The sequence below is a fragment of the Trachinotus anak genome, unplaced genomic scaffold (assembly GCF_046630095.1).
Source record: "Trachinotus anak isolate AG129_WGS33_773 ecotype Australia unplaced genomic scaffold, CSIRO_AGI_Tana_v1 ptg000011l, whole genome shotgun sequence".
Taxonomy (NCBI): Eukaryota; Metazoa; Chordata; class Actinopteri; order Carangiformes; family Carangidae; genus Trachinotus; species Trachinotus anak.
Window position 1 is genome coordinate 29,268,204 of NW_027273862.1, and position 22,552 is coordinate 29,290,755.

At 42.8% G+C, this 22,552-nt stretch overlaps 1 protein-coding gene across 8 annotated transcripts in view; it reads right to left on the reverse strand.

Annotated features, from left to right (window-relative positions):
* The window catches only part of herc1 (HECT and RLD domain containing E3 ubiquitin protein ligase family member 1), a 61,072-nt gene that overhangs the window by 32,862 nt on the left and 5,658 nt on the right, over positions 1 to 22,552 (reverse strand). For 7 of the 8 annotated variants that reach the window (XM_071489699.1, XM_071489700.1, XM_071489696.1 and 4 more), the window contains exons 5-34: positions 22,145 to 22,456; positions 21,842 to 21,938; positions 20,084 to 20,227; positions 19,652 to 19,779; positions 19,199 to 19,343; positions 18,581 to 18,752; positions 17,568 to 17,702; positions 17,112 to 17,277; positions 16,408 to 16,533; positions 14,541 to 14,762; positions 13,177 to 13,329; positions 12,468 to 12,600; positions 11,854 to 12,045; positions 10,372 to 10,596; positions 9,937 to 10,110; positions 9,715 to 9,829; positions 9,486 to 9,606; positions 8,781 to 8,952; positions 7,760 to 8,108; positions 6,086 to 6,206; positions 5,938 to 5,989; positions 4,432 to 4,703; positions 3,111 to 3,326; positions 2,890 to 3,010; positions 1,950 to 2,187; positions 1,671 to 1,843; positions 799 to 954; positions 598 to 704; positions 384 to 494; positions 136 to 306 (exon numbers count right to left, since the gene is read on the reverse strand). In XM_071489699.1, coding sequence (XP_071345800.1) covers positions 136 to 306; positions 384 to 494; positions 598 to 704; positions 799 to 954; positions 1,671 to 1,843; positions 1,950 to 2,187; positions 2,890 to 3,010; positions 3,111 to 3,326; positions 4,432 to 4,703; positions 5,938 to 5,989; positions 6,086 to 6,206; positions 7,760 to 8,108; positions 8,781 to 8,952; positions 9,486 to 9,606; positions 9,715 to 9,829; positions 9,937 to 10,110; positions 10,372 to 10,596; positions 11,854 to 12,045; positions 12,468 to 12,600; positions 13,177 to 13,329; positions 14,541 to 14,762; positions 16,408 to 16,533; positions 17,112 to 17,277; positions 17,568 to 17,702; positions 18,581 to 18,752; positions 19,199 to 19,343; positions 19,652 to 19,779; positions 20,084 to 20,227; positions 21,842 to 21,938; positions 22,145 to 22,456 — 5,019 coding nt within the window. The remainder of the gene's footprint in view (positions 1 to 135; positions 307 to 383; positions 495 to 597; positions 705 to 798; positions 955 to 1,670; positions 1,844 to 1,949; positions 2,188 to 2,889; positions 3,011 to 3,110; positions 3,327 to 4,431; positions 4,704 to 5,937; positions 5,990 to 6,085; positions 6,207 to 7,759; positions 8,109 to 8,780; positions 8,953 to 9,485; positions 9,607 to 9,714; positions 9,830 to 9,936; positions 10,111 to 10,371; positions 10,597 to 11,853; positions 12,046 to 12,467; positions 12,601 to 13,176; positions 13,330 to 14,540; positions 14,763 to 16,407; positions 16,534 to 17,111; positions 17,278 to 17,567; positions 17,703 to 18,580; positions 18,753 to 19,198; positions 19,344 to 19,651; positions 19,780 to 20,083; positions 20,228 to 21,841; positions 21,939 to 22,144; positions 22,457 to 22,552) is intronic. The other variant, XM_071489702.1, reaches the window with a different exon arrangement.

The following is a 22,552-nucleotide window of genomic DNA, read 5'->3' on the forward strand; positions in this document are numbered from 1 at the left end:
ATGCTCTGTCTCGACTGTGATCTTTGTGTAACTGTTTACAGTTAACTCAGTTGTGTGTTCACAGCACTCAGCGGTCAGCGGATGCACCATAAAACTGTGGACTACAACTAAAGATAAACGAATACAACACTGTACCTTCCACTGGTAACATCCAGAGGAGATACCAGTGGAGGCCAGGCCGTAGCCTTTCCCTCCACTGCCGTGCGTCAGCCCCTGGCCGTTTTCCACCACACAACACTGAGCCTTCTCCGGGTCGAAGGACACTTCCTGGATGGGAAGGTTCTCATCCTCCTCCTCTGCCTCTCCCTGTGGATCAAAGCAACTGTCAGTCATCCAAACAGGCACTGCAGTGGTTAGGAAAGGGGGAGTGGTTGGTTGCACACCTGTAGTTTGAGTTCTTGGACTTTTTCTTTAATCTGGATTGAGTGTTTTGCTTGAGCAATGGGAGCTTCCCACATGCAGTCAGACAGCAGGGAGAAGAGGCGCTCCACCACCTTGAAGAGAGCAAATTATATCAGCTCACTGAGTAACAAACAGTCTCTTATATTACAGGATTATGTGAGATAGTTTTGTCATTGTCCAAACCCAGGGGCATACCTGTGTCATTTGGTCGTCCTCCATATTGGCCTCACAGGCAGGCAGCACAGCCTCCAGAACATGAAGAGCCAGGAGCCGAGTTCTCAAGTTTCCCACCAGAGGGACGCCTGGAGTTAACAGCCAGTGAGAGTCAATGTCTCTGCTATGTTTTTATACAAGTACACACATGTATCTGTGTTGTGTTGCAACAGCCGGTCATACCTGAGCAACATTTCTGTGCAGCAATGTTGAGTAGCACCTCAGTCCATTTGGGGGAGGCCATCTTGGACTGGATGGCCTTGGAGGACACAACTCTCCTGAGGAAGACCAAGAAATCTCCCAGGTGGAGCTCTGCTGTGTGCTGCTTACGGATCAAAGCTGGGAAACAACCACACACACAGTTACAGGCTGAATATTACATTTCATGGAATACAAACTTCTTTTTACACAATGTCAATAAATATTACACTTAACTTCCAATAGTAAAGAATCTAAATGTGATTCAAAAATACACTTTTAGCAACAGGTTTTATTTTAGTTTTAAACCTGTTTCACTGTTTCTTCATTTGAACATCAAAGTTTATATAAAAATAACAAAAGGTAAATTAGTCTAAAAGTATTCAACTATGATTTTATTCTTTTGTTTATGTTTCACTGAGATGCACTTTATTTTTTTAATTTTTTGTCTAATTGTATTATTGTATAAAATCTTTACAACAATCTTTCTTCAAGCAGTCAGTATTTACTTTTCTCTCTGTTTCTCACACGTTTGTAACAGATTAGATACAAAAACCAGCTTTTGTTTCCTGATCATGTGACTCTGTCTATTAGTCCTTCACATTTTTGTTCAGTTTTTTGTTGACAAACAGTTTTGTTACAGTTCTTGTTAATAAAAAGTTCATTATGATGGAAAAACTTCTGTCAACAAATATGTTTGATCAAAGCTTTTGTTGATGAACAATGACGCTGCTAAAATGTACTTTATGTATCATCAAACACATGAGGAACAACATGGCTCCTTATCAGGTCATTAAAACAAAAAGACAAAAACATCCTTTAAATCAAAGGGAAATGGGAGTGAATTCTTTTATCACCTCTTAAGTCTTTCTTTTCAGAGTCTGCACTGTCCTCGTGCTTGTTGTCTTCCGGGTCTTTTCCAGGAGACAGGAGACTGACTCCTGCCTGAGACAGCAGGTTCTTCAGCTGACTGCAGAGCAGGTCCAGCAGCGACTGGACCACCTTGGGACTCAGCTTGTCTGCATATGTTCTGCAAATCCAAGGAAAGACACAGCGGTTGATTTGTGCCGGTTCAGGTTTACAAAGTACTGATGTTGTGGTGACGTCATTCCATAAACTTTTCCTAAATCTCTTACCCAGTGCTTATGGCCAGTATCTGCAGCAGGCGTGTGGACGCCACCTTCAGGGCGGTGCTGAGCTGGGACACTCCGGGTTTCTGCAGCAGCTGGAGCGGCTGCCCCAGCATGGTCTCTGTGCCGCAGAGCTGAGACAGCACGTTGAGCAGCCCGCTGGAAATGGCCAAGGACACGTCCACTGGCTGGTAACGAACACTCAGCGCAAACACAGTCACCAGCAGGAGGCGCTGCTGAGCTTCTAGGATGGAGACAGAAACAAGGCAGAGACACAGGCATCAGGTAGGCAGCTGGCAAAACTGGATCTGCAGAAAAATCTACGGGTTCGGATCTGGTTGCCTGTTTTCTGGTAAAGTCTCTTCACATACCCATGATGCACCTGCAGCTGAAGCTGCCTGCTGAAAATGTTAATAAGCAAATGTTAAAGAATCTTCTGACAAATGTCTATGATTCATATTTCAAATATTCGGAATAATATGAGCCCATTACTTTATTAAAGCTCCACGAATAAATAAAGATGGACACCATCTCCGTAACATCACCCAAAGGTTTCTGAAGAGGGTTTTTAAAGCTCAGAGTGAGCTGCTCCACCGTCACCATCTTGGCAGAGCCTGACTCCGCCCCCTAACTCCCAGCTAATCCAAAAATGGACAAAGGGGCGGGGCGTATGGAGCCGAGACTTCGGTGCATGCTGATTTGTGGCCAGCCACATCTGTCACTCAAAGTGGCCATGCCCTCAATTATGCAGAACTTTAACCCTCAATAAGATGTAAACAGGTGAGTTATATAAAGATTCAGCCTGTACAGTTGTCATGAAGGAAGAAATTAGCTCCAGAGACCAAAACTGTTTCTGTTCCAGGCTGTAAACGTTTATTTCTGCTGTAGAGTTGGACAGTGACAGTTCGGCTGCGTGTTCAGAATATGCTGCAGTAGTTCTCGTTACCGATGTGGTGCTTGTTCGCCTGCAGTGCTCTCTCCAGTGTCACAGACAGTTGCTGGTAGATCTTATGGACAGCTGTCTGGATTTCCATTTGGAGGCTCCTCTTAGCTGCTTTTACACCATCCTGCAAAATCACAGTACACAGTAATAAGTCGGGACACATGGTATTAAACATGGTAAATATAACTCTCTCTCAAATACAACCTCTGAGCCTCATACTGCACCTGGTAGTGATGTAGCTGAACGCTCTCTCTCTTCAGCCCTCCAGTGCCCACGGTTCCAAGGCCGAAGCAACCGGCCAGGAACTGCAGCCTGACAGAGGTGAGCAGGGAAGAGGACTGGAAGGCGCTGCTGGATCGATCTGCGTTCCCAGGCTGGCTGCCCTTCTCCTCCATGCCAGAGATCAACACCACAATCTGGTGGAGCGCCTCCAACCGCAACTGGAGATAATACACCCCAGCAATCAAGTGTTTATTAACAACAGAGTTACACATCCAACTCTTTGATTATCTTTTCCCTCGATTTCTTGTTGTTTTTTTGGCTGCAAGATAACCAATAATATGTAAACTGACAGAAACAGTTTCATTTGTTTAGCCTGACCACCAATTCAATTCAATTCAATTTTATTTGTATAGCGCCAAATCATAATATACATTATCTCAAGGCACTTTACAGGGTAAGGTCAAGACCCTACCACATATTTTTGGTTTAGAGAATAAGTTTGATGATATTGTGTATTTTTTACATCCAACAAATCAAATAAAAAGAAAAAAACCCAATGAATAGATCTAGAAGTATCGTGTGTGTATCAAAGCCTAATATTCCCCTGAGCCATTGAGCTCCAGCGTTGTCCATAACTATTAAAAACACATAAATGAGCCATTCGGTTGCACTGGGTGACACACTCCCTTAATATTATGAACACAACAACTTCAGTGTATTTTGAGTTAACCCCACATAACCCACCCTGCTGCCGTAAACACTCAGCAACACCTCAAATCCACAGCTGAAAATAGTCCTCAACAAATTACTGTTTCCTCCTGTTTGAGCACAGATTGCTAAAAACTACAGTCCCCAACTGTTTAGTCTGAACTTTATTTACTCTTTAAAAAAATGTGACTATATATTTGTGACCATTTCTTAAAGATAAAGATCTTCAGTAGGAATCAGTGGGGTTGGAGCTCAGCGCCAGAGACAGGGCAGGAAGGTGAGAGAATAAAGAGACAGGCTAATGCTTTACTGATTTTGGTCTTGATATGAAAATATAGGGAACCACCAGCCTCATCTTTTAAAGTCTGTTCTGAAAGTTTTGCATAGGATGAAAAGTTATAGATTATTATCAACTGAAGTAAAAAAAAAATGAAAATCACTCAAACAAAAATCAGATAACAAAAAGGATATAAAATTATGACATGTCCTGGTGTCTGTTGTCAAAATAAACTGGATTACTCATCATCATTTTATGTGGGATCACAACAATAAAAAGGACTTGTGCTTGACTTCAGAGTCCAGAGAACCACAGTCCTGAGACAGCCCCTCCCTCACCTCTGCTCTGCTCTGCTGCTGCTCCATGGCCAGGATAGTCGCCTGTGGGCTGGTGGACATACTTTCTTCTGGCTCCTTGAAGGCTGGAGCCAGGCCCACGTCACCGCTGATGAAGCTGACCATGTTGTCGATGAGGGCGTGGATGCCCAGCGAGCGGCTCAGGTCCAGATCGGACTCTTCGTAGGAGTGAGCCGAGCTGTAGCTCCGCTGACGGCTCAGTTTGGCCCTGAACCAGGACTCAGCCAGGGAGTCTGGTGAGCTGTGAAGTAAGCCTGGGGATGGGGAGGGAGAGGAGCCTTTCAGACGCATAAATGCACAAGATGGATGGACCATGTAGCTTTTAAGCACTTAAGAGCTAGGCGGAGCGATGCATTATTACTCTGTAAAAGTTCATTGAATGGCCAAATGCTGATTCTTCATGCAGGCACAAGCCTTCATCAGCCATTATGATTTCATCTATAATGGGCGCGCTGAGGTTCCAGTGCCCACTGAGGAGAAATGCTGCAGCTGAGGAGTGGAATGGTAATCAGGGCTGGACTTTCTATAACAACTGAAAGCACTGAGGTCAAAGTATCAGTGCTGATGATTTCTTTACAAATGCAACTGGTCATTTCCATGAAATCTCTTCAGCGGGACAACTCATTCTTCACAAGGGATATTCCAAGCAGAAGAATGAGCTGATATTCAAACAATAGGCACAACTGTATGTTCTTCACTTGTTTTCTCTCTTTATTTACACACAAAGCAGAACATGAAGTGTCTGCGCTCAGAACAAGGCCCTCATCATGAGAGATGAATGGGGGGAGGGGGGGCATCACAGTCATGGAGTGATGAGCTAACAAGAGGAAGAAACATGCCATCGTTTACTTGCTTGGAGCTCCTCTTGTGTTTGGGGCTCAACTGCCCCAAAAGAAGCAAATAAACTATCCACACAGGAGTCGAGAGACAGAGAGACAAGAGTAACATATGAAAGATGACAAAGACAAACCTGAATCATCCTGACACCGGGAACACACTGCCTGCAGCGGTGTCGCTAAACGCCTGCAGACAAACGCACGTGTGTCTGCAGGCTGCTCTAATGTTGGATTTCTCTTCATTATAAATTAATTTCTGATTTATTTTTCACAGAAAAATAAACGACACTGTCTCCACATGCAGCTGCTGAAATTGTTAAAATATATATTTAAATTTTTTCTGTCTTTTCATGTCTGTGTCATATTCAGATTCAGCCCAGACACTGAAACCATAGTGGAAGGTGTTGGTTTTATGTAAAGTTGCTCAAATGATATGAATATGACATCTGAAGTAACTTCTCTGTTTTTGCTGCGAGCTGCGCGTCATGCATGAAAAATAGGCAAGACGCCAAATCTCTAGATCACGCAACACAGCCTCGGGCATTGTGGCCACTCCAACCCTTTAACACGGGCACCGAGATGAAAACCAAGCCGCCGCGCAGGCAGTGTGTTCCCAGCCTTCCTCGCAACATTTACTGCAAATTATTTTTACCTCTTTTTTTGTGAGAGAACGCCAAGTCCAGGTCGACATTTCTCCTCCCACTCTGAAAGACAAAGCAGAGACAAGGCCCAATGTAGCGCTCACTTTAAACATAGAAAAGATCAGTGTGTGTGTGTGTGTGTGTGTGCGTCTGCTTTACCAGAGTGTAACCCTCTTCATCCGACTCGGGCTGCGAGAGATCAGACTCACTCCTGGACTTCATCAGTCTGTAACTCGGACTGCTCTGCACCGATCGGCTCTCTGCACTCAGACTCTCACTCCTACACACAAACACCACAGAACCTGATCAATCAAGACTTTAATTATCATTACACAACACAAGATTATATAACGAAATTACAGATGTATGTTTATGCTACTCACAAAATACAAAAGTTATATAAATGATTGAATAAATAATCAAGTCATAAAAATAAAACTATTTTCATGGCGGATGAAGTCAGTAGTCTCACACCCTGAGGACAGAAACTGCTCCCAGGTCTGGTGGTTCTGCAGAACACCATCATCTTCATCAGTGAGAACGCAACAGCTTAAAAACGTTACTGAACTAAACAAGATAATCAAAATGATTCTATCCTCAAAAAGGGCGAGGTAATCAGTGGTTCACTGTGGAGCAGATGCTTCTGACAGATTGTGTTGAGGCCTGAGGCACAGAGACCAGTACTGAGATGTTATCGAGTTCACGGAGCTCCAGGTGGAATGTGGAGTGTGAATGTGGGTCAACGTTCAGGTCAAACTTGTTGAGACGAGTGAAAATTAGGTTAAGAATTACTAAAGAATTGTGAATTCCCAAACTAATCTGAATTACAAAACAGCCAGACGCACCTTCTCATGGCTGCCTCTGGGTAGACATGAAAGTGCAAAGACTGACAGTGTAGTTTTAATTCTATCTCGTCATTATCACAGGAACCAACCACAAAGAGGAGAAAAAGCCTCAGCTGCGCCACAGCTTTGTGGACTGGACACATCACATTTTTTGGCAGTGGGTAGTGAAGTGGGTATTTGCAGATTTTACTGGGTATTGTGCTCCAAGCCAGTTCCAACACTATTAAACTTTCCAGTTGGCGTTTGCTCCGTTGGCCAATTAGTCTTTTTTCCATTAGGTTTAAACTCAAAACATTAAGACATCATTAAGTCTTAAAATCGACAGTCATACCGGGAGAAGTTTCTGGTTGCTGTAATGATTCCCGCTGAGCGAGATTCCCTCTTTAAGTCATTAGAGATAGGAGACAAAATCCATACTCCTTCTGTACAAAAACCCACAGTGTCAGCAAGAGCTAATAGGTGCCTCAGCAGCCAGAGTTTGCCAAATGAAATGGATGTCGTCTAAAGATATTCTTGTAGTAAGTGGTTCGCTATTCTTCCACCACGGCTCAGCAAGAAAACACAAACACAGCATTTTACACTGAAAGAACAACTTTGGAAACTCCCCACTTGATTTGTCAAACTCTGATCACATCACATTCAACTTGGCTAAAATGTAGAATTTGCAGATTTTGTCCCGAGTCTTTTAGTCTGGATTTGCTTTTGAAACTGAACATTTTCAGTGCTCATGTTGGGAGGTGACTGTTATTTTAAGAAACATACTTAAATGTGAACCTTTCCTTTAATACTTTTTTTGCACCAGGAAAATGTTGCAGTGAAATTTTCTGTGGAAACTGGTGAAACCATCTCACTCCTCAGTAAAGTTAATTTCTGCAGCATAAAATCACCACCGACGAGGGAATCAGCTGTTTACCTGTCACACTTATTGTTTGAGTTCTGATTTACCGCCCCTCCCATCTGCCTGTATCTGTGTGGCCGATGCTCTGACCTGGTCATGAAGCTCAGACACTCCTGTGTCCCTGTAGTGGACTGGGTCTGGCCTTCGTCCTGGTTCTGTTTGGTCAGCTCGCCCAGCACGGGGCTCACCCCCAGCACCAGCAGGGCACAGCGGTGGATCACCGAGTTACAGGCTGCTGTGTACAGGTCCTGGCCCTCTGGGAGACCCGTGCTGCCCCTCCTCCCCTCCTGAGACAGAATGGTGTCCTCCTCTCCTCCTCCTCCTCCTCCTCCTCCGCTCCTGGAGACAGAGCCAGAGCCCAGGCCCGTGCTGCTGCTGGCTCGCTCTCTGTCCCGACTGCGAGCCACCTCCCGCGCTGAGAGGAAACATTGAAAGATTTCTGTGTTGTGCGATATGCACAGACACGCACACACACACAAAACACACAAAATGCCGGGTTAGAGGACAAGCAGCCGCCTCGTGACGAACGCAGGGTTTACTGGAGAGCAAAGTCTAAAACCAAAGCTCATGCAAATGCACCACAACATCAGAGGCCGTTTCTCTTCACCAACATGAAAACATCCCACTGATGTGAGTGTGAGGGAACATTTAGCAACACAAACTAATCATGACACACAATGAAACCACAATATGTCAGAGACACTTCTCCTTCCATGAAATTAACTGATGAACTGCTTCTCATGATTTTTGGTTTCAGTGGCTTCGTATGACATAAATTACACTGGTGACAGTAAAAGAAATGTAAATAAATCACTTATATAGCTGCACTGCTTATTACAGAATAAATTAAATATTTATTTATTCAATAAATAAATATAATAATATTAATTTAAAGTGAATAAACTTGCCTTTCACCAGAAGTAAACCATTATGACAAAAGAATAATTTATTTTCACCAGTGTAATAATCATAAAGCAAAGATGTGAATGAACTGGAGCAGGCAGGATAACTGAACTGAAAAATACAGTTTATTAAACTATGTACCTTGATGTTGCTGATGATTTGCACAGTAAAAGCATAAAAACACACAACTCCAGGCAGATGCACTTACTTCCAGCCGTCATCACTTCATGCTCCCTGTCCTCCTCTTCATCATCTTGCTCCTGATGACCTTCCTCCCTCTCGCGGTCGGCTCGCTCTTCCAGCTCCGCCTCCTCGTCGATGGTGCGTGTGAACGAGTGCTCCTGAGGGTCCATGTCCAGAGAGTCCTGATTGTCTGAAATCTGACCCAGTGAAACCAAATGACATCTATGAGTGACTGTGGAAATCTTTTAGTTTCAGGGACAAAGCAGCCATTTAAAGAGAAAGTGTCAAAGAAAAGAAGATGTTAAAGAACATCAGAACAGTTGTTTCAGAAAATCTTTAACAATACACAGATTACAGAGGAGAGATAGCATCATTTTACAGATTTAAATCCTGTATTTAAACAGTTGGTCTCAGTCAGATCAGGATCTTTTTTTAAGAGACGTGCACAAAATAATTAACATATACAGTTTAAGCACAGACAGACACATGGATAATTCACATGCATACATTATTCATTTTCACATTTTCACATTTAAGAAAAGCAGCCTTATACAATGTTCCTGTGAAATGTGAGGATGTAAATTCATATTTTTTGAATTTTGTTGTATTTCTATGAACCATTGCCTTTTTCAGTGTCATCAAAATGTACAGTTAATGTTAAAGATAACGAAGGTGAAAGCACATGTGAATGTGTTTATGTAACTTTTTTTTTTTTTTTTTTTTTACTCACCCTCCTCTCACGTGAAGACGATCGGGTCTGGATGAAGTCCATATTCTTACAGGCCAGCAGACGATTTCGGACTTTATAAACACTGCGATAGACCTCTGCAAGAGACTTGGATGGTTGGTACCTGGCGGGAAAATGAAAATATACTTGTGTCATGTGATGTTTAATCAGGCTGGTTCTATGGAAGAGTGTGGAGACCTTTAATCGGACACGTTATATCATGTTTCAGTACCTGCCCTCTCCACAGGCTTGGCCCAGCAGCCCTGTGTGCTTCAATAAGGCTGCCAACACAAACCTGGACACAGTGTCCAACAGGGACTCATTACTGAGAGACGCATTGTCCCAGTCTGCAACAGAAGACACAGTCCAGTCAGCACTGTCAGCATCATTTCAAGACTATTTACTCGAGCACAGAGACAATGGAATTCATTATGAGCCAAGTCCAATGGCAGACCTTTGCTGATGGCATAGTCCTGCATGTTGATCCAGAGGCTGTTGGCAGGTTCTTTAGTGGAACCCAGAGCCAAATCCACCAGGACACTCAAGTCGGGATGCAGTGTGCAGTCAAAGGGCTTCTGCTCTTCATTTCCAGACAGTGCTGCCTCCAACAAAGAGCTGATGCAAGTGTCTGAAGGACACAAGTAAACAAACATTCATCATCTGAATAAATCACAGAGGAAACAACAGATTAACAAAGGGATAAAAGGGCAGAAAGAGAAACACATCCATCTCTAAAAGCCAAAGAGCCAAATGAGTCCACTGAGAAAGTCTCAGAGGACAAAATATTCTGCTGGAATTTAAATCCAAATCATTTAACTTCTCATGTTATTACCAGAGATCAACATCTTAAGAGACTTCAACTCCATCAGTCTGTCTGTCCCCTCCCTACCTAGCTGTGGGATGTCCATCTCCAAGCCGTTGCTGAAGAGGGGTGTCTTGAGCCAGTAAGCTGTATCCTGCTCCTCCAGTGAGGTAGGAGCTCCCTGCAGCATCCCACCAAGGCAGCGACCTACCAGCAGGGCAACCGTCCTCTCCAGGTCCACGAGCCACACCCAGGACAGCGCCGCCTGTGGCAGAGACATTCCTGAGGCTGGCTCAGCAAAGTCAGAGGTACCTGGAAAGATAGAAGAGGAGACGACATAAATTCCACTGCAGAGAAATATAAGGATAAGGATCCATTTTTCAAGTGTTGAGAGCCGTACCATTTTTATTTTGTCCGGAATCACACTGAAAATGTAATTTGGTGGATGTGTTCAACAGCCTCAGTGGGAGCGCTAACCTTGATAGAGTTGCATCCATGGATTATGAAGAAAACTACAAAACCTTAAGTCCTCAGTTACATGTGTTCAATCTGAGCAGAGTTTACAGTACGTGCTAGGCTTGGGCGATATCCAAAATCGAATATCTCAATTCAGTGCAGCCCAAAAATATAAATCAATAATTAATCAAAATATTTTCAAACTCACAATATGGCATGGTGTAATATCAAAAATAAAAATAATGACTTTTGCCAGGAACACAAACAACAACCATATCCAAACACAGTGAATTCAAAAATTCATTTAAAAGGAAAATCCACAGGAATTTGGGTGGAAGCTGAGAATAAGTGGTGATTTGAGCCAACTATGACAACAAAACTAGTCCCCTCTGCCAGAGAGGATGTGGTCTAATAGGAGACTCTGCTCATATTTTCTGGGACTGCCCCAAATTACAAGTTTTTTGGAGAACAGTCAACAGGTGAATAGGGAGTTGCTGAACTTAATGGTCCATTTGAACCAAATCAGTTGATCTGATACATCTCTACAAGGACTGGGGAGAAACAAGGCATATATGCTTAGAGTATTAGCCCATAAAATAATTACCATACATTTTCTTAGGCCTCACCCACCTACCCTGGATCAATGGACCCAAAGACTTAAGGTTGTCAACAATATGGAAAAGGTAACTGCGAGTTTACAACTCCAGATGGACACTTATTTAGAAAGATGGGCTTCTGTTATATTAAAACGAGCAAAATACATATAATGTGAACTTTTTTGGAATGTGATTATAGATGTATCTATAACCTGTCTTATGTTTTTGTAGAGACAAAGACTAACTTGTTATCAGTGTAAGTAGAGCTGTGTGAGACTGTTTGTCAAGGATCTTGTTCTAATATATTTAAAAAAAAAAAAAAAAAAAGGGAAAGACCACAAACAGCCACACTGCGCCACCTGTGATAAAACAGCTAAGCAACTGTCACAAAGCAGGACTCTGTGATTTAGTATCCACAGCAAACTGAGAAGACCCTAAATCAACTGCCAACTGTGATCACAATCAGTTGATGCACATCCAGGTTTTTTCTTTGTAAAGCTCCTTGTTTCAAGCTCACCATGAAGAGGCCACTGCAGCTCCTGGTCCTCCAGGGGAGAAGCAGCAGGCAGGAGTCTGTTGAGCCGGTCCAGAGGAGGCAGCAGGTCCAACAGGTGGCTCAGCAGAGGCCTCGCCACTGACACCGGGAGCAGCAGCAAAGAGTTGATTATCTGGCACAGCATGCTGCCAGCTGCCGAGACGTAGATCACATCTGGAGATGAAGGAGAGGATGACAAGTAAATTATTTCAGATTATTGGGAGTTTTGGGATCAGACAAGCAGAAAATGAGGAGAAAAGATTCTCATTCCTGTCACTTTGTGAATAAACAACCTTCAAAATAATTAACCTTATGAAAATCAACCTTATTTCTGTGTTGGGTTTTTATGCAGTTAATACATTTTATTTAAAGAGGCATGTTTTGTTACTTTTCACACAATGACCTGAAGGTACTGACTTTGAATTAGTAGCATTAAAAAGTAAAACATCAATATAATTAAGTGAAGCCAAGATTCTAAAAATGTAGGAAAAGAGAAAATGAAAGTGTTTTACAATGTAAATGCAGAGGTAAATGAACATGGAATAAGAGGGGAAACAGGCCAAGGTAAAAAAAGGTAAATAACTGGTCATCTTCACCTTGTAGCTTTTCTCGTATGCTGCCATTCCAGGAACTTTCCTTTATCAACGTGGCTGAGCGGGAGAAGATGTCTGTGGCATGGGGCAGCAAGAGCTGCAGATGTTTGTGGAGTAAAGCCACACTGCTGGAGTTCTACAGGAAAAAATGGAGAGATCATAATGTTTTTATACATTTCATATACTTTTGTGACTTTTTTAAATTGAACTCTCTGACTTCAAGTTTATTAATAGCTGTCAGAGAAAATGAAATGTAACTGACTTGAGGAACATCCTGAAAATTCATACTTTTAAAACTGTGATTTATACATTTGCACCACTCATTTTGTCAAGAACTAGCTCATGATAGAGTCATGCAAGTAGGATTTACTTCATTTAGTGTGTTAGATATGAAAACTGCTTTTCTGCCAATTTTACGCCTCATTAACAACAGCATGTGAGACCTGAAATTAGATGTGCCAATAAAAAATGAAAAACTTAATCAAATTCAACATCATGGGGCACGAGCCTTTTCAAGGGTGTTCACCACAAACTGAGATGTTATGATGTAATCACCACCAGTGTCACAACAGGGCATTAGTCCCATGATCCTACTGCACAGGACCGAGAAGTTTAAACAAATGCATGAGGACTTCTTGATCATGTAACTTCCATTTTCCCAGTAATAAAAGTCTAAAATACAGCAGGGATAAGAGAGTGAATGTGTCCATACCTCAGTGACAGAGTTAATGTGGCAGTATGCTAACAGCTGCTTCTGCAGGGAGCAGAGGAGCTGGTGAAGGTGAGCTGGCTGGCTGCTGTCAGAGGAGGACGTGCCCTGCTGCAGCTTATCACTGTTCTTCTCCAGCTCCCCGAATGCCTGATCCTGTACAGCACAAAAACACACACAAAAACACACACACACACACACACACACACACACACACACACAAAAACACACACACACACACACACACACACACACACACACACACACACACCAGATATGAACAAGTACGGGTTCACTGGTATCACAGGTCTAAGATGTATCCTCAGGGTTCATTTATGAATCCAAACATGCTTCTCAAACAGGTCTCAGTGTTTTATAGCCAAAGGGAACTGAGTCCAGAAAAGCTCTGTTTTCATAGCAGACCTTTTTCAGCAAGCTGTGATTTGCTCTCAGCTGTCGGGTTAAAGCTGGTTAGGAAAATTACAAAAGAGCTAACAAATGTTCGCAGGACCTTATGATTTTCATTCCCTAATTCATCACTTTGCTTTAAATTTAATTAGCCCATTAAATATTTCTGTTTTGTTTCTTTTGAACCTAATAAATCCATCTAAAACCTTCCATTTGTTTCCACTTTGTTGAACCAACATGCTTCTTTCCAGTTTCTATTAATACATTAGGCATGAGCTAATTAAAGGGCTGAAAATTTGAATTTCCTTATTAGTTACACAAAGTAATTTTTTGTTCCACACACAACTTTTATAATCTGGACTCTTGGTATCTTCCAGTTTAGACCACCAAAGTTTAAACTCATCCAAACAGTTACTGGTTTTGTTCAATTATATTTTAATTCACAATTTCCCCAAAACAGAAAAGAGCCTTAGAGTTGAAGAAAGTGCAAAGAAAAGGCAGACAGAAAAAAAACAGACCAAATCCAAGAGCCCTGCAGTCTAATCGTCATTCATTGCTCAGCCCTGCACAATCACACACACTGGAGAACAGCCTTTGTGTTGCAATCAATAAAATGGCGTCTTTAGAGAGTGAGGCACAGGAGCCAGGCCACTTCAGTGCCAGGAAAAAAGGCAGCAGGTGATCATAACAAAGGATAACATATGACTCATGCTCTGCCTCCGGCACTCGAATATTGAGAGAAACAGGGGAGATGGAGAGACGAGTGAGACGATGGTTCTTTATATGTTGACTTTGCTGATGACTTCCTCCCTGAATAACGTCTATCTTTGTCAATTCTAAATAGATTATAATGATGCCACTTATAAGGGTTTGTTATTGAACAGCGCACACAATAAAATCAATGATAGCAATCTGCTCTCTAACTGAGCTGCACCAACCACCATCTAGCACCTACTTACAGTATAAAAGCCCAGGTTCCTGAGCAGCGTCTTCATGAGGATCTCAGCCAGGTGGGTGTCAGGGTGGCCCGCCGTGGCGCTGTAGGTGGGGTCTGGGGAAGCTGTAAAGCCCGAGCCAGATGACAGCACCTCGGGGCCATCAGCAGGAGAGCTGTAACCCAGGAGCGAGGCCACATGGGTGTGGTCCTGGAGACTGGTCAGGATGATGTCGAGCTGCATCCTCTGTGGCACAAACACACACATATTTCAGATTAAGAAAACACCAACTTTCAACAGAAACAAACAACACAACTTGATAGAAAACATGTTGGTAGAGTGGGTTCATACTGAGGACAACACCAGCTCAGTCACCAGATATCTATTTCATTTAGAGTTCAGTAATCAGGGAAATGAGGCCAATGTCAACAAGTTTGTGCAAGAAGAAGAGCTGGCCTCAGCTGGGTTATCACAAACTTCAGCAGCAGCTAATTACATCTCTGTGTTTCCTCATTCTCCTTTAAAATGGAATTTTATTCCATGAACTATAAAATACAATGATTTATGTCAATTTCATAGTAAATGCGTTTGGCCATGCATTCATTTTAAATGATGGCCCTGATATAAGGCTATAGACAGCAGCCAGTTAGTTTAGTTAGAAATAGCTAACCGGCTAATGGTAAATTTTAGGATGTTTTCACTTATTTAAAGCTCCACCCAATGGAGGTGGATATCCATGTGTTTGTGATTATTAAGCAGGTCTAGGTTCTATATTAATACTGTGAAAGTATCAAAGCCTCAGTCCACAGAGAAATGCACACAGCCTGTATTCAGAAACTGAGCCTTAAAACCAGCCGTCAGGACTTCTGCAACTTTGTGATGTCACAACAAAGCAGTAACTGCTCTCAGCCATGCCCCAAGCCCTGCCCACCTGGACCCACCATTCAATCTTGCAGGATTTGGTTTCTCTGAGTGTTTACCTGAAATCTGCTATACTAGAGTTGTTACTAGAGCTCCTCCTGAGAGAGGAGATCTAAAACTACACTGATATTTTTTTTGGTTCTTAAAACCACAAATATATCTTCTGATGGAGATCAACACTACAGTGTAAAATATGGGACCTTTAATTTGTCATGTAAATAGTATTTTTAAAAGGAGATATGTACAGATTAAACAAACAACATTTAACATATTAAACAGTGCAGGTAAGTTTTGTTAACTTCAAACAGAGCCAGGTTAGCTCTTTTCCTCTGTTTCCACCAAAGTTTTAGCTAGCTGCTGCCTGTAGCTTCATATTTACCAGACAGATATGAGAGTGGTGTCAAGCTTCTCATCTAACTCCCGGCATGAAAGCAAACAAGCATATTTCCCAAAATGTTCAGCACAATGATTCACAAGTGGATTATCACCATGCAAAGTTTCTGCTCTCTGGAAATTGTATTTTAAAAAGTCTACAAGAATTAACTTTTTAAACGATTCCTTTCTAAGCAACAGGCTCCATTGTTTGATTCAAAGGGAAGTTTTAAGGCCAGACTACCAAGCAGGCCTGTTGGGAACACAGAGTCCCGTACAGATGATGGGGCAGGCTCGAGGCATCTTTGTCAGCTTTGCAGCTGAAAGAGAAAATGTAAAGGAAGCAACCGCAGCCTTCTCCTCTGCCCATACAGCAAACCAAACACAGTGACCCTTAACCAAGAGCTCTCAGTGTAAAAGCTGCATCAATCATCCATCACTGACCAAAGATTTTCTGCCTGCAAGTCACGACAACTCAGGCATTGGTTAATCCGTTCACATGTTATAGACTGGTTGTTTTAGGTTCACGAACCAGAAGTGTTCAGAACTGCTGACATAAAATCCACATTTCAAAAAGCAGGACGGCAGCAGAAGGTACCTGTCCTTTGGAGAGACTCTCCCATCTGTCAGGGCCCTGAGGAAGCAAGGAGTGAAGAAGCTCCATCCTCTCTCTCAGTGGAGGCAGCAGCATGGTCGCCCCCACAGACAGCGTCTCAATCACCGCCTGATGGGACAAACACGCTCACACATTTTGTCACTGCTTCATATGATGTGATAAAGAACTACAGATTTAAAACCTGTTGACAGGACACTTCACTAAAATCAAAGGAAAGGAAAGGAAAGGAAAGGAAAGGTGTTTTCAAGGCAACAAAATGAAATGAATAGCAGAAGGCATCAAAAGAAATATTCGGAACAATCATTACCACAGTGATTACGAGCATTTTTCTGAGGACAAAAACAACAATCAAGGATGATTTTTTGATTTCTGAGTGTTTCTCAGAAAAAAAATGATCATGATTTGAAGGAAACAAAGTTTAATAGGCTTTACATGAGTCTGACAGTGTCCAAGTACAGAGGAGAATGTTTACTATGTACAAATATTAAGGTGGACTGGCCCTGCATCTTTGCCAGTTCAGCATCCTGCAGTATGTTCACCATGCTTAAAATCTTAACTTCTGACAACAAAAAAAGAAGCATTCTGCAAAGATTTTCTATATTTTAGAGCTGAAACAATTAGTTGACATAAAGGTCTATTTATAAATTAAATAATTTCTTAAGAAAATTATGTTACTTCTCTCTTACCTCCTGAATCTCATCTGGCACAGAGGAGTCCATCAGCCTGAAGAGCAGGTTCCTCAGGGGCCTGGCCTGCCGACCCAAGATGCTGGTGGCCACACCCCCAGCCAGAGCCAGAGCCAGATGATTGGACAAGAGCCGAAGGCACAGCTTGAGGAAGTTATGATGCTCCCTGCAAATACATAAAACAAATTATTCAGAATTTGCCTGAGCTATATTCCAAATCTGCTTATACCTATACATATTTTTTAATTTGCCGCACAACCTTAAGACTGAACAGGAAAGAAGGCGTATTGGCAAGAGAAACTGTAACGCAAGCAAGTACAAGAAATTTACAAGTGCCAGAAATAGACCAGGGGAAAAAACACAACTGTTGTGAATCTGCCTTCTCCAATTTCCTTCCTTTTTGTCAGCCTGCTTTACATGACTGGTGATGGTGGTTTACAGGCTGTCTGTACTCACCTGGACGAGGGGAAAGGAAGAGGAGGAACTTCACTGTTGATGCCATCACAGTAGTGCTCAAGGAAGGAGCGCAAGTGGGAAAAGGTGCTTTCTTCAAGGTCGACGCAGTAGGGTCTGTGCCAAGCCACCACTTGTCTGGAAAGCCATGGAGAGTAAATGTTAACAAGTGCTTGAGTACTTTGAAGTTGCTCCAGTGGTTGGTTAATGAGTTGGAATGAATCAAGACAAACTATGATGACTAAAAAACTGCTCACACCAAAACTCTGGATTCACAGTGATGTTGCTGAGACAGCAGTTTATTCCTACACTGACAAAACAGCTACAGTAAAATTACTTAAAATTACTAAGCTAATTCCCTTTGAGTGAATGTACCTCCACACTCTGAAGATGAGAATGATCCCTTACCTCAACACCTCCCCGCGTAAACACTTTGTCAATTAAACTGATAATTTAGTTTTGCACTTTCATAATGTTGGGGGACTCAAAAAAAAAAAGATTAGTAGAAGAAGGATCAAAAGCTGAGCAGCAGAGGCTTAGATATCCAGACTTTAAAAACCACTGGACCCTACAGTTCCCATAATGCAACTCAATAGTCTTTTATTTTTTAAATTTCCCCACTGGTGACATATTCACGGTCATTTTCCAACTCCAAGTCCATCTGGAACCACAGAGGATATTATACACATTTTCACCAGCTGAGTGAGGACTCCTCCTTTAGGTATAAAAATACATACGTCCTCCTTTTCGTCCATGTCTGTCAGTGTTCAGATAACGTACAAGGGATGGACGGAGGGCTCTGATCATGTATGTATCTAACGTTGAGCATACATGGCTAATTTATTACTGACCTTTGCCCTCTGTTACATTACATATTAGCAGCAGCAGCAGCAGCAGCAGCAGCAGCAGCAGCAGCAGCAGCAGCCCCCCCCCCCCCCAAATGAGTATCTCCTGCAAAATCCAGGTTATGGTCAGTGTTACCTGCCCTGCATGTGTTTACTCTGCTGGTAACTGACCTGTCTCTGGGCAGGGCTGTCCAGGCCAGGCTGTGAGAGGTGCCAGCTGAGATCTGCTGAATAGCGACTCCATCCAGGCCGACGACCTTCTTGGGCTTGGTGATCGGCCCCGTGGAGTTGCCCTGGCCACACTGGCCCATGGAGTTGTTGCCCCATGCATATACTTCATTGTCTAGATAGTGGTTGAGTTGAAGATAATAATAATAATATGATTTTAGATGTGGCTCTGATGATAATTCACACTGTGCATGAAAACACTAAATAATAATAATGTGCTAGAGTTTGTGCTGCACTGAGCTGAAATACGACTGTATTTATAACATGCATTCAGAAGCCCTGAAGCTGCAGAGGTTACGTATTTGCTTAAACAAATTTGTTCTATGTATTTGCTATTACATCATGTTGCTTGCGACAGTCCTGTCACATGTTTAACAAACATATAATCTCGCTGTGTCAGCAGAGTAGCATTCAAACTGTGACTGACAAGGGTAATGGATTTAGCATGTACTGAAACACTGAGTGCTCATCAATGACAGCATGTAAACATGTTTGTAGTTAACCATCTACAGAGAAGAGACAGAGAGTAAGAGAAAGAAAGAACACGACAAAGACAAATACCATGTGACAGGGCCAGGCAGTGACTGTCTCCTATAGAGATGTCCACCACCCTGGTGGTAGCCAGCTCCTCGATTAGTTTGGGTCTGAGTGCTGTGGCCTCAGAAGAACCACACCCCAGGCAGGCACCACAGCCCCAAGCGTACACCTAAAAACAAACGGCATGAATGAACTTTAGCAGATGATTTCTGCTTGTCGCACTGCAAACGCTGCATTTTTCTTTCTCCAGATGAAAACAAGAAATTATGAGAAGGCCACGTCTTAGAGACGAAGCCATGAAAGAAGAGCTGTTACATAACAAGACCTGACCTCAGAATATATCACTGTCAATGTCCAACCAGCTGTTTGTGGGAACGCATGCACAGCTGCATGAAATTCCTTCTTTGGGACAAATGTTGAAGAACAAAGCACAGTTTTTATTCTGTCCTGGTTAACAACGAGGGAGTGATGTCCTACCTGTCCAGTGGAGGTTAAGGCAAGAGACGACTGGCTTCCTGCACACACTTTCCTGATGAACATCCCCTGCAGGGCCTCCACGACTTTTGGCTTGTAGACTCGATTAGTATCACCATGACCAAGTTTTCCTACAGGACAACACATTTTTCCTTTCACTGATTTATTTACTGTGTCAGCATATACTCACATTTTAGTGATGTGCAACTGTTTGGCATTCACAAAGAGCAGGAAATAAGAACTAAACTCTTAAACATAATATAATTCCAGAGCATATACAAAGAATTAAATCATTATGTGCACAAGCTGTAGAACTGCAATACTATGGAAATGGCCCAAATCCAAATGGTATATTTCAAACATAAATAATTAAATTATTGCATTAATTGTTAAATTAAACATTCAAAACAAAGTCATGGTGAAGGGTTTACACACCGTTGTCCCCTCCTCCGAAGGACCACACAGTCCGTCCGTCCTTTGACAGCGCGATGGTATGAGAGCTACCACACGACACCTCTCCCACATTGCTGATGTCTTTAACTAGGGTAGGAATGTTTCGGCTGTTGCTGTCACCGTGACCTGCGTCCCCAAGCAATGAAAAAACTCAGGTTGTTTGCACGGAAATAATAGAACACAAAACATTTTCTTGTCTGAGTCAAGGGTGAAAAGGTGGAACCAGCACCGTCGGCATCCGATGCCTGTTAAAACACCTCAACTCTTCCTCTGATCAGCACATCTCAGCAACTTTACCCCGGACTACTTCTTCTGTCTGTATGATGAGTTCAGTTTACAGGCCTCTATGTAAAGACACAACACCACACAGAGGGTGTTGTACACTGGACACATTATAAATCTGTCATATTTGTGACTTTGGGACATATACATCAAACTGACTGGACTTGACAATATACACTGAGTCCAGACATTATGACCCCTGCCTAATGTGCTGTTGGTCCTTCGTGTGCCGCCAACACAGCTCCAACCCACCATGACATCAACACTGCAAGAGCCCTGAAAGTCTCTGTGGTATCTGGCAACAAGACTTTAGCAGCAAATCTAATGTTGCAAGGTGGAGCCCTTGCAGATCAGACCCGTCGTTCAAACATATCCCCCAACATCCTGCTGCCAGGTCATGGTTGGTCCATCCTCAGACCACTGTTGATAGGTATTCAACACTGCTGAACAGGAGGAACCCACAAGCTTTGCTGTTTAACGATCTGTCCCAGGTCAAAGTCACTGAGGTCTTTACACCTGCGCTTTTCTCCTGCATCCAACACGTTGACTCCAAGAACCGACTATTACCTTAGAGTCTAAGACCTCCATATGCACCGTTGTTACACGGTAATCAACATTATTCCCTTCATCTGTGAGTGGTTGTAATGTTTTGGCATCACTGTCATTTCCAAAGAGCCTTGAACAAAATCATGAGTTTGAACCTGGAAACACCTAAAACAGACAGTATTCATACACCATCTGTTCAACTGTGCAAGACCTCTCCTCCCATCAGGGCCAGAACATTTAGAGCCAATGACACATGAGGGAAGAGGAACTCAAGTACTTTCAGTAAAATAAAGAAGATCCCAGTCTTTCTGCACATTAGAGATTGTTTATATTGTGTTAAGAGCTCTGCATTCTGGGTAGCAGGAAATCACATACTGTGTACATAGTTACCATCCCCTGATAATTTCACTTCTTCTTCTTCTTCAGTAAATCTTATTTGTATTAAAGTGCCACTGTTGCAAAGATAAACATGACGCAACCGCCAACAGGCACTGCTGAATCAAGTAAACATGGCTTTTTACCAGAATCTGTCCCAACAAACAAATTGTGTAACATTATAAAGCTGAAGCACAGCTGAATCAAAGCTCTGTCAATCCCTAATTACTAAACTACAGACCGACTGACAGCTGCCAATGACTAACTCAAAACAACACTTTACAGCCATGTTCCTTGTATGAGCTCAAGAACGCATTTCTGTACAGTGGTGTTCTGTGCATTACACTGAAACCATCCAAACTGACCAGGATGTAAAACATAAACCACCTTCACATCAGTCTTTGCTGACACGTTATGTCGTATTGTGTAGAGAAGGTTTGACACACAAAAAGAGACAATGAGCACAACAGTACTGGGAACAATATGAAGGGACAGGAGACCCTTTTCATCTTAGGAGAAATCAGCTCAGAAACTTACCTAATCTTCCAAAATCTCCTTCACCCCATGTGTACAGCTCTCCATCCTCGCTGACTGCAGCACTGTGTCTGTAGCCAGCAGACACACAAACCACCACCTGACACAGAACCACATAAATCATCACACTCTGTTACTGCCAGTTAACACACAAGCAAAAACACATCTATTGAATTTCCCTTGTCCGTTTGAAAAATAAAAGAAAGCAGCTGCAGAAAGAGATAAAAGAAAAAGAAATTGCAGAATGTACCATGTGAATAAAATACCATGTGTGAAGTTGTATTCGAGTACTGGGTGAAACCCTACCTTCCCCTGCAGTGGCCCTTGGATAAGTTTAGGGTATTTCTGTGTTGAGCTGTTCCCGTGACCCAGTTTGCCATAATCACCGTCACCCCAGCTGAACACCTCACCCTCCGTAGTGAAGGCCAGCGTATGGCCGTCTGAGCCCTTGGATGACGACACCTTCTTGATGGCACGGTGGGGCTCAAAGGTCAGCTTCTTGAGCGTTGACTGGTTGTTGGAGTCCCCGAGGCCCAAGCGGCCGTAGCTGCCCTTCCCGCAGGCCCGAACGGAGCCGTCAGAGGAGATCACAAACGTGCAGTACTGGCCTGCCTCAATCTGCAGAGGAGATGAAATGAGGAAGTTGTGTGTCTGCGTGTGACTCAGCATCCTTGTACACTGTCATCCTACTGTGATGCTATGGTGTTACCCATC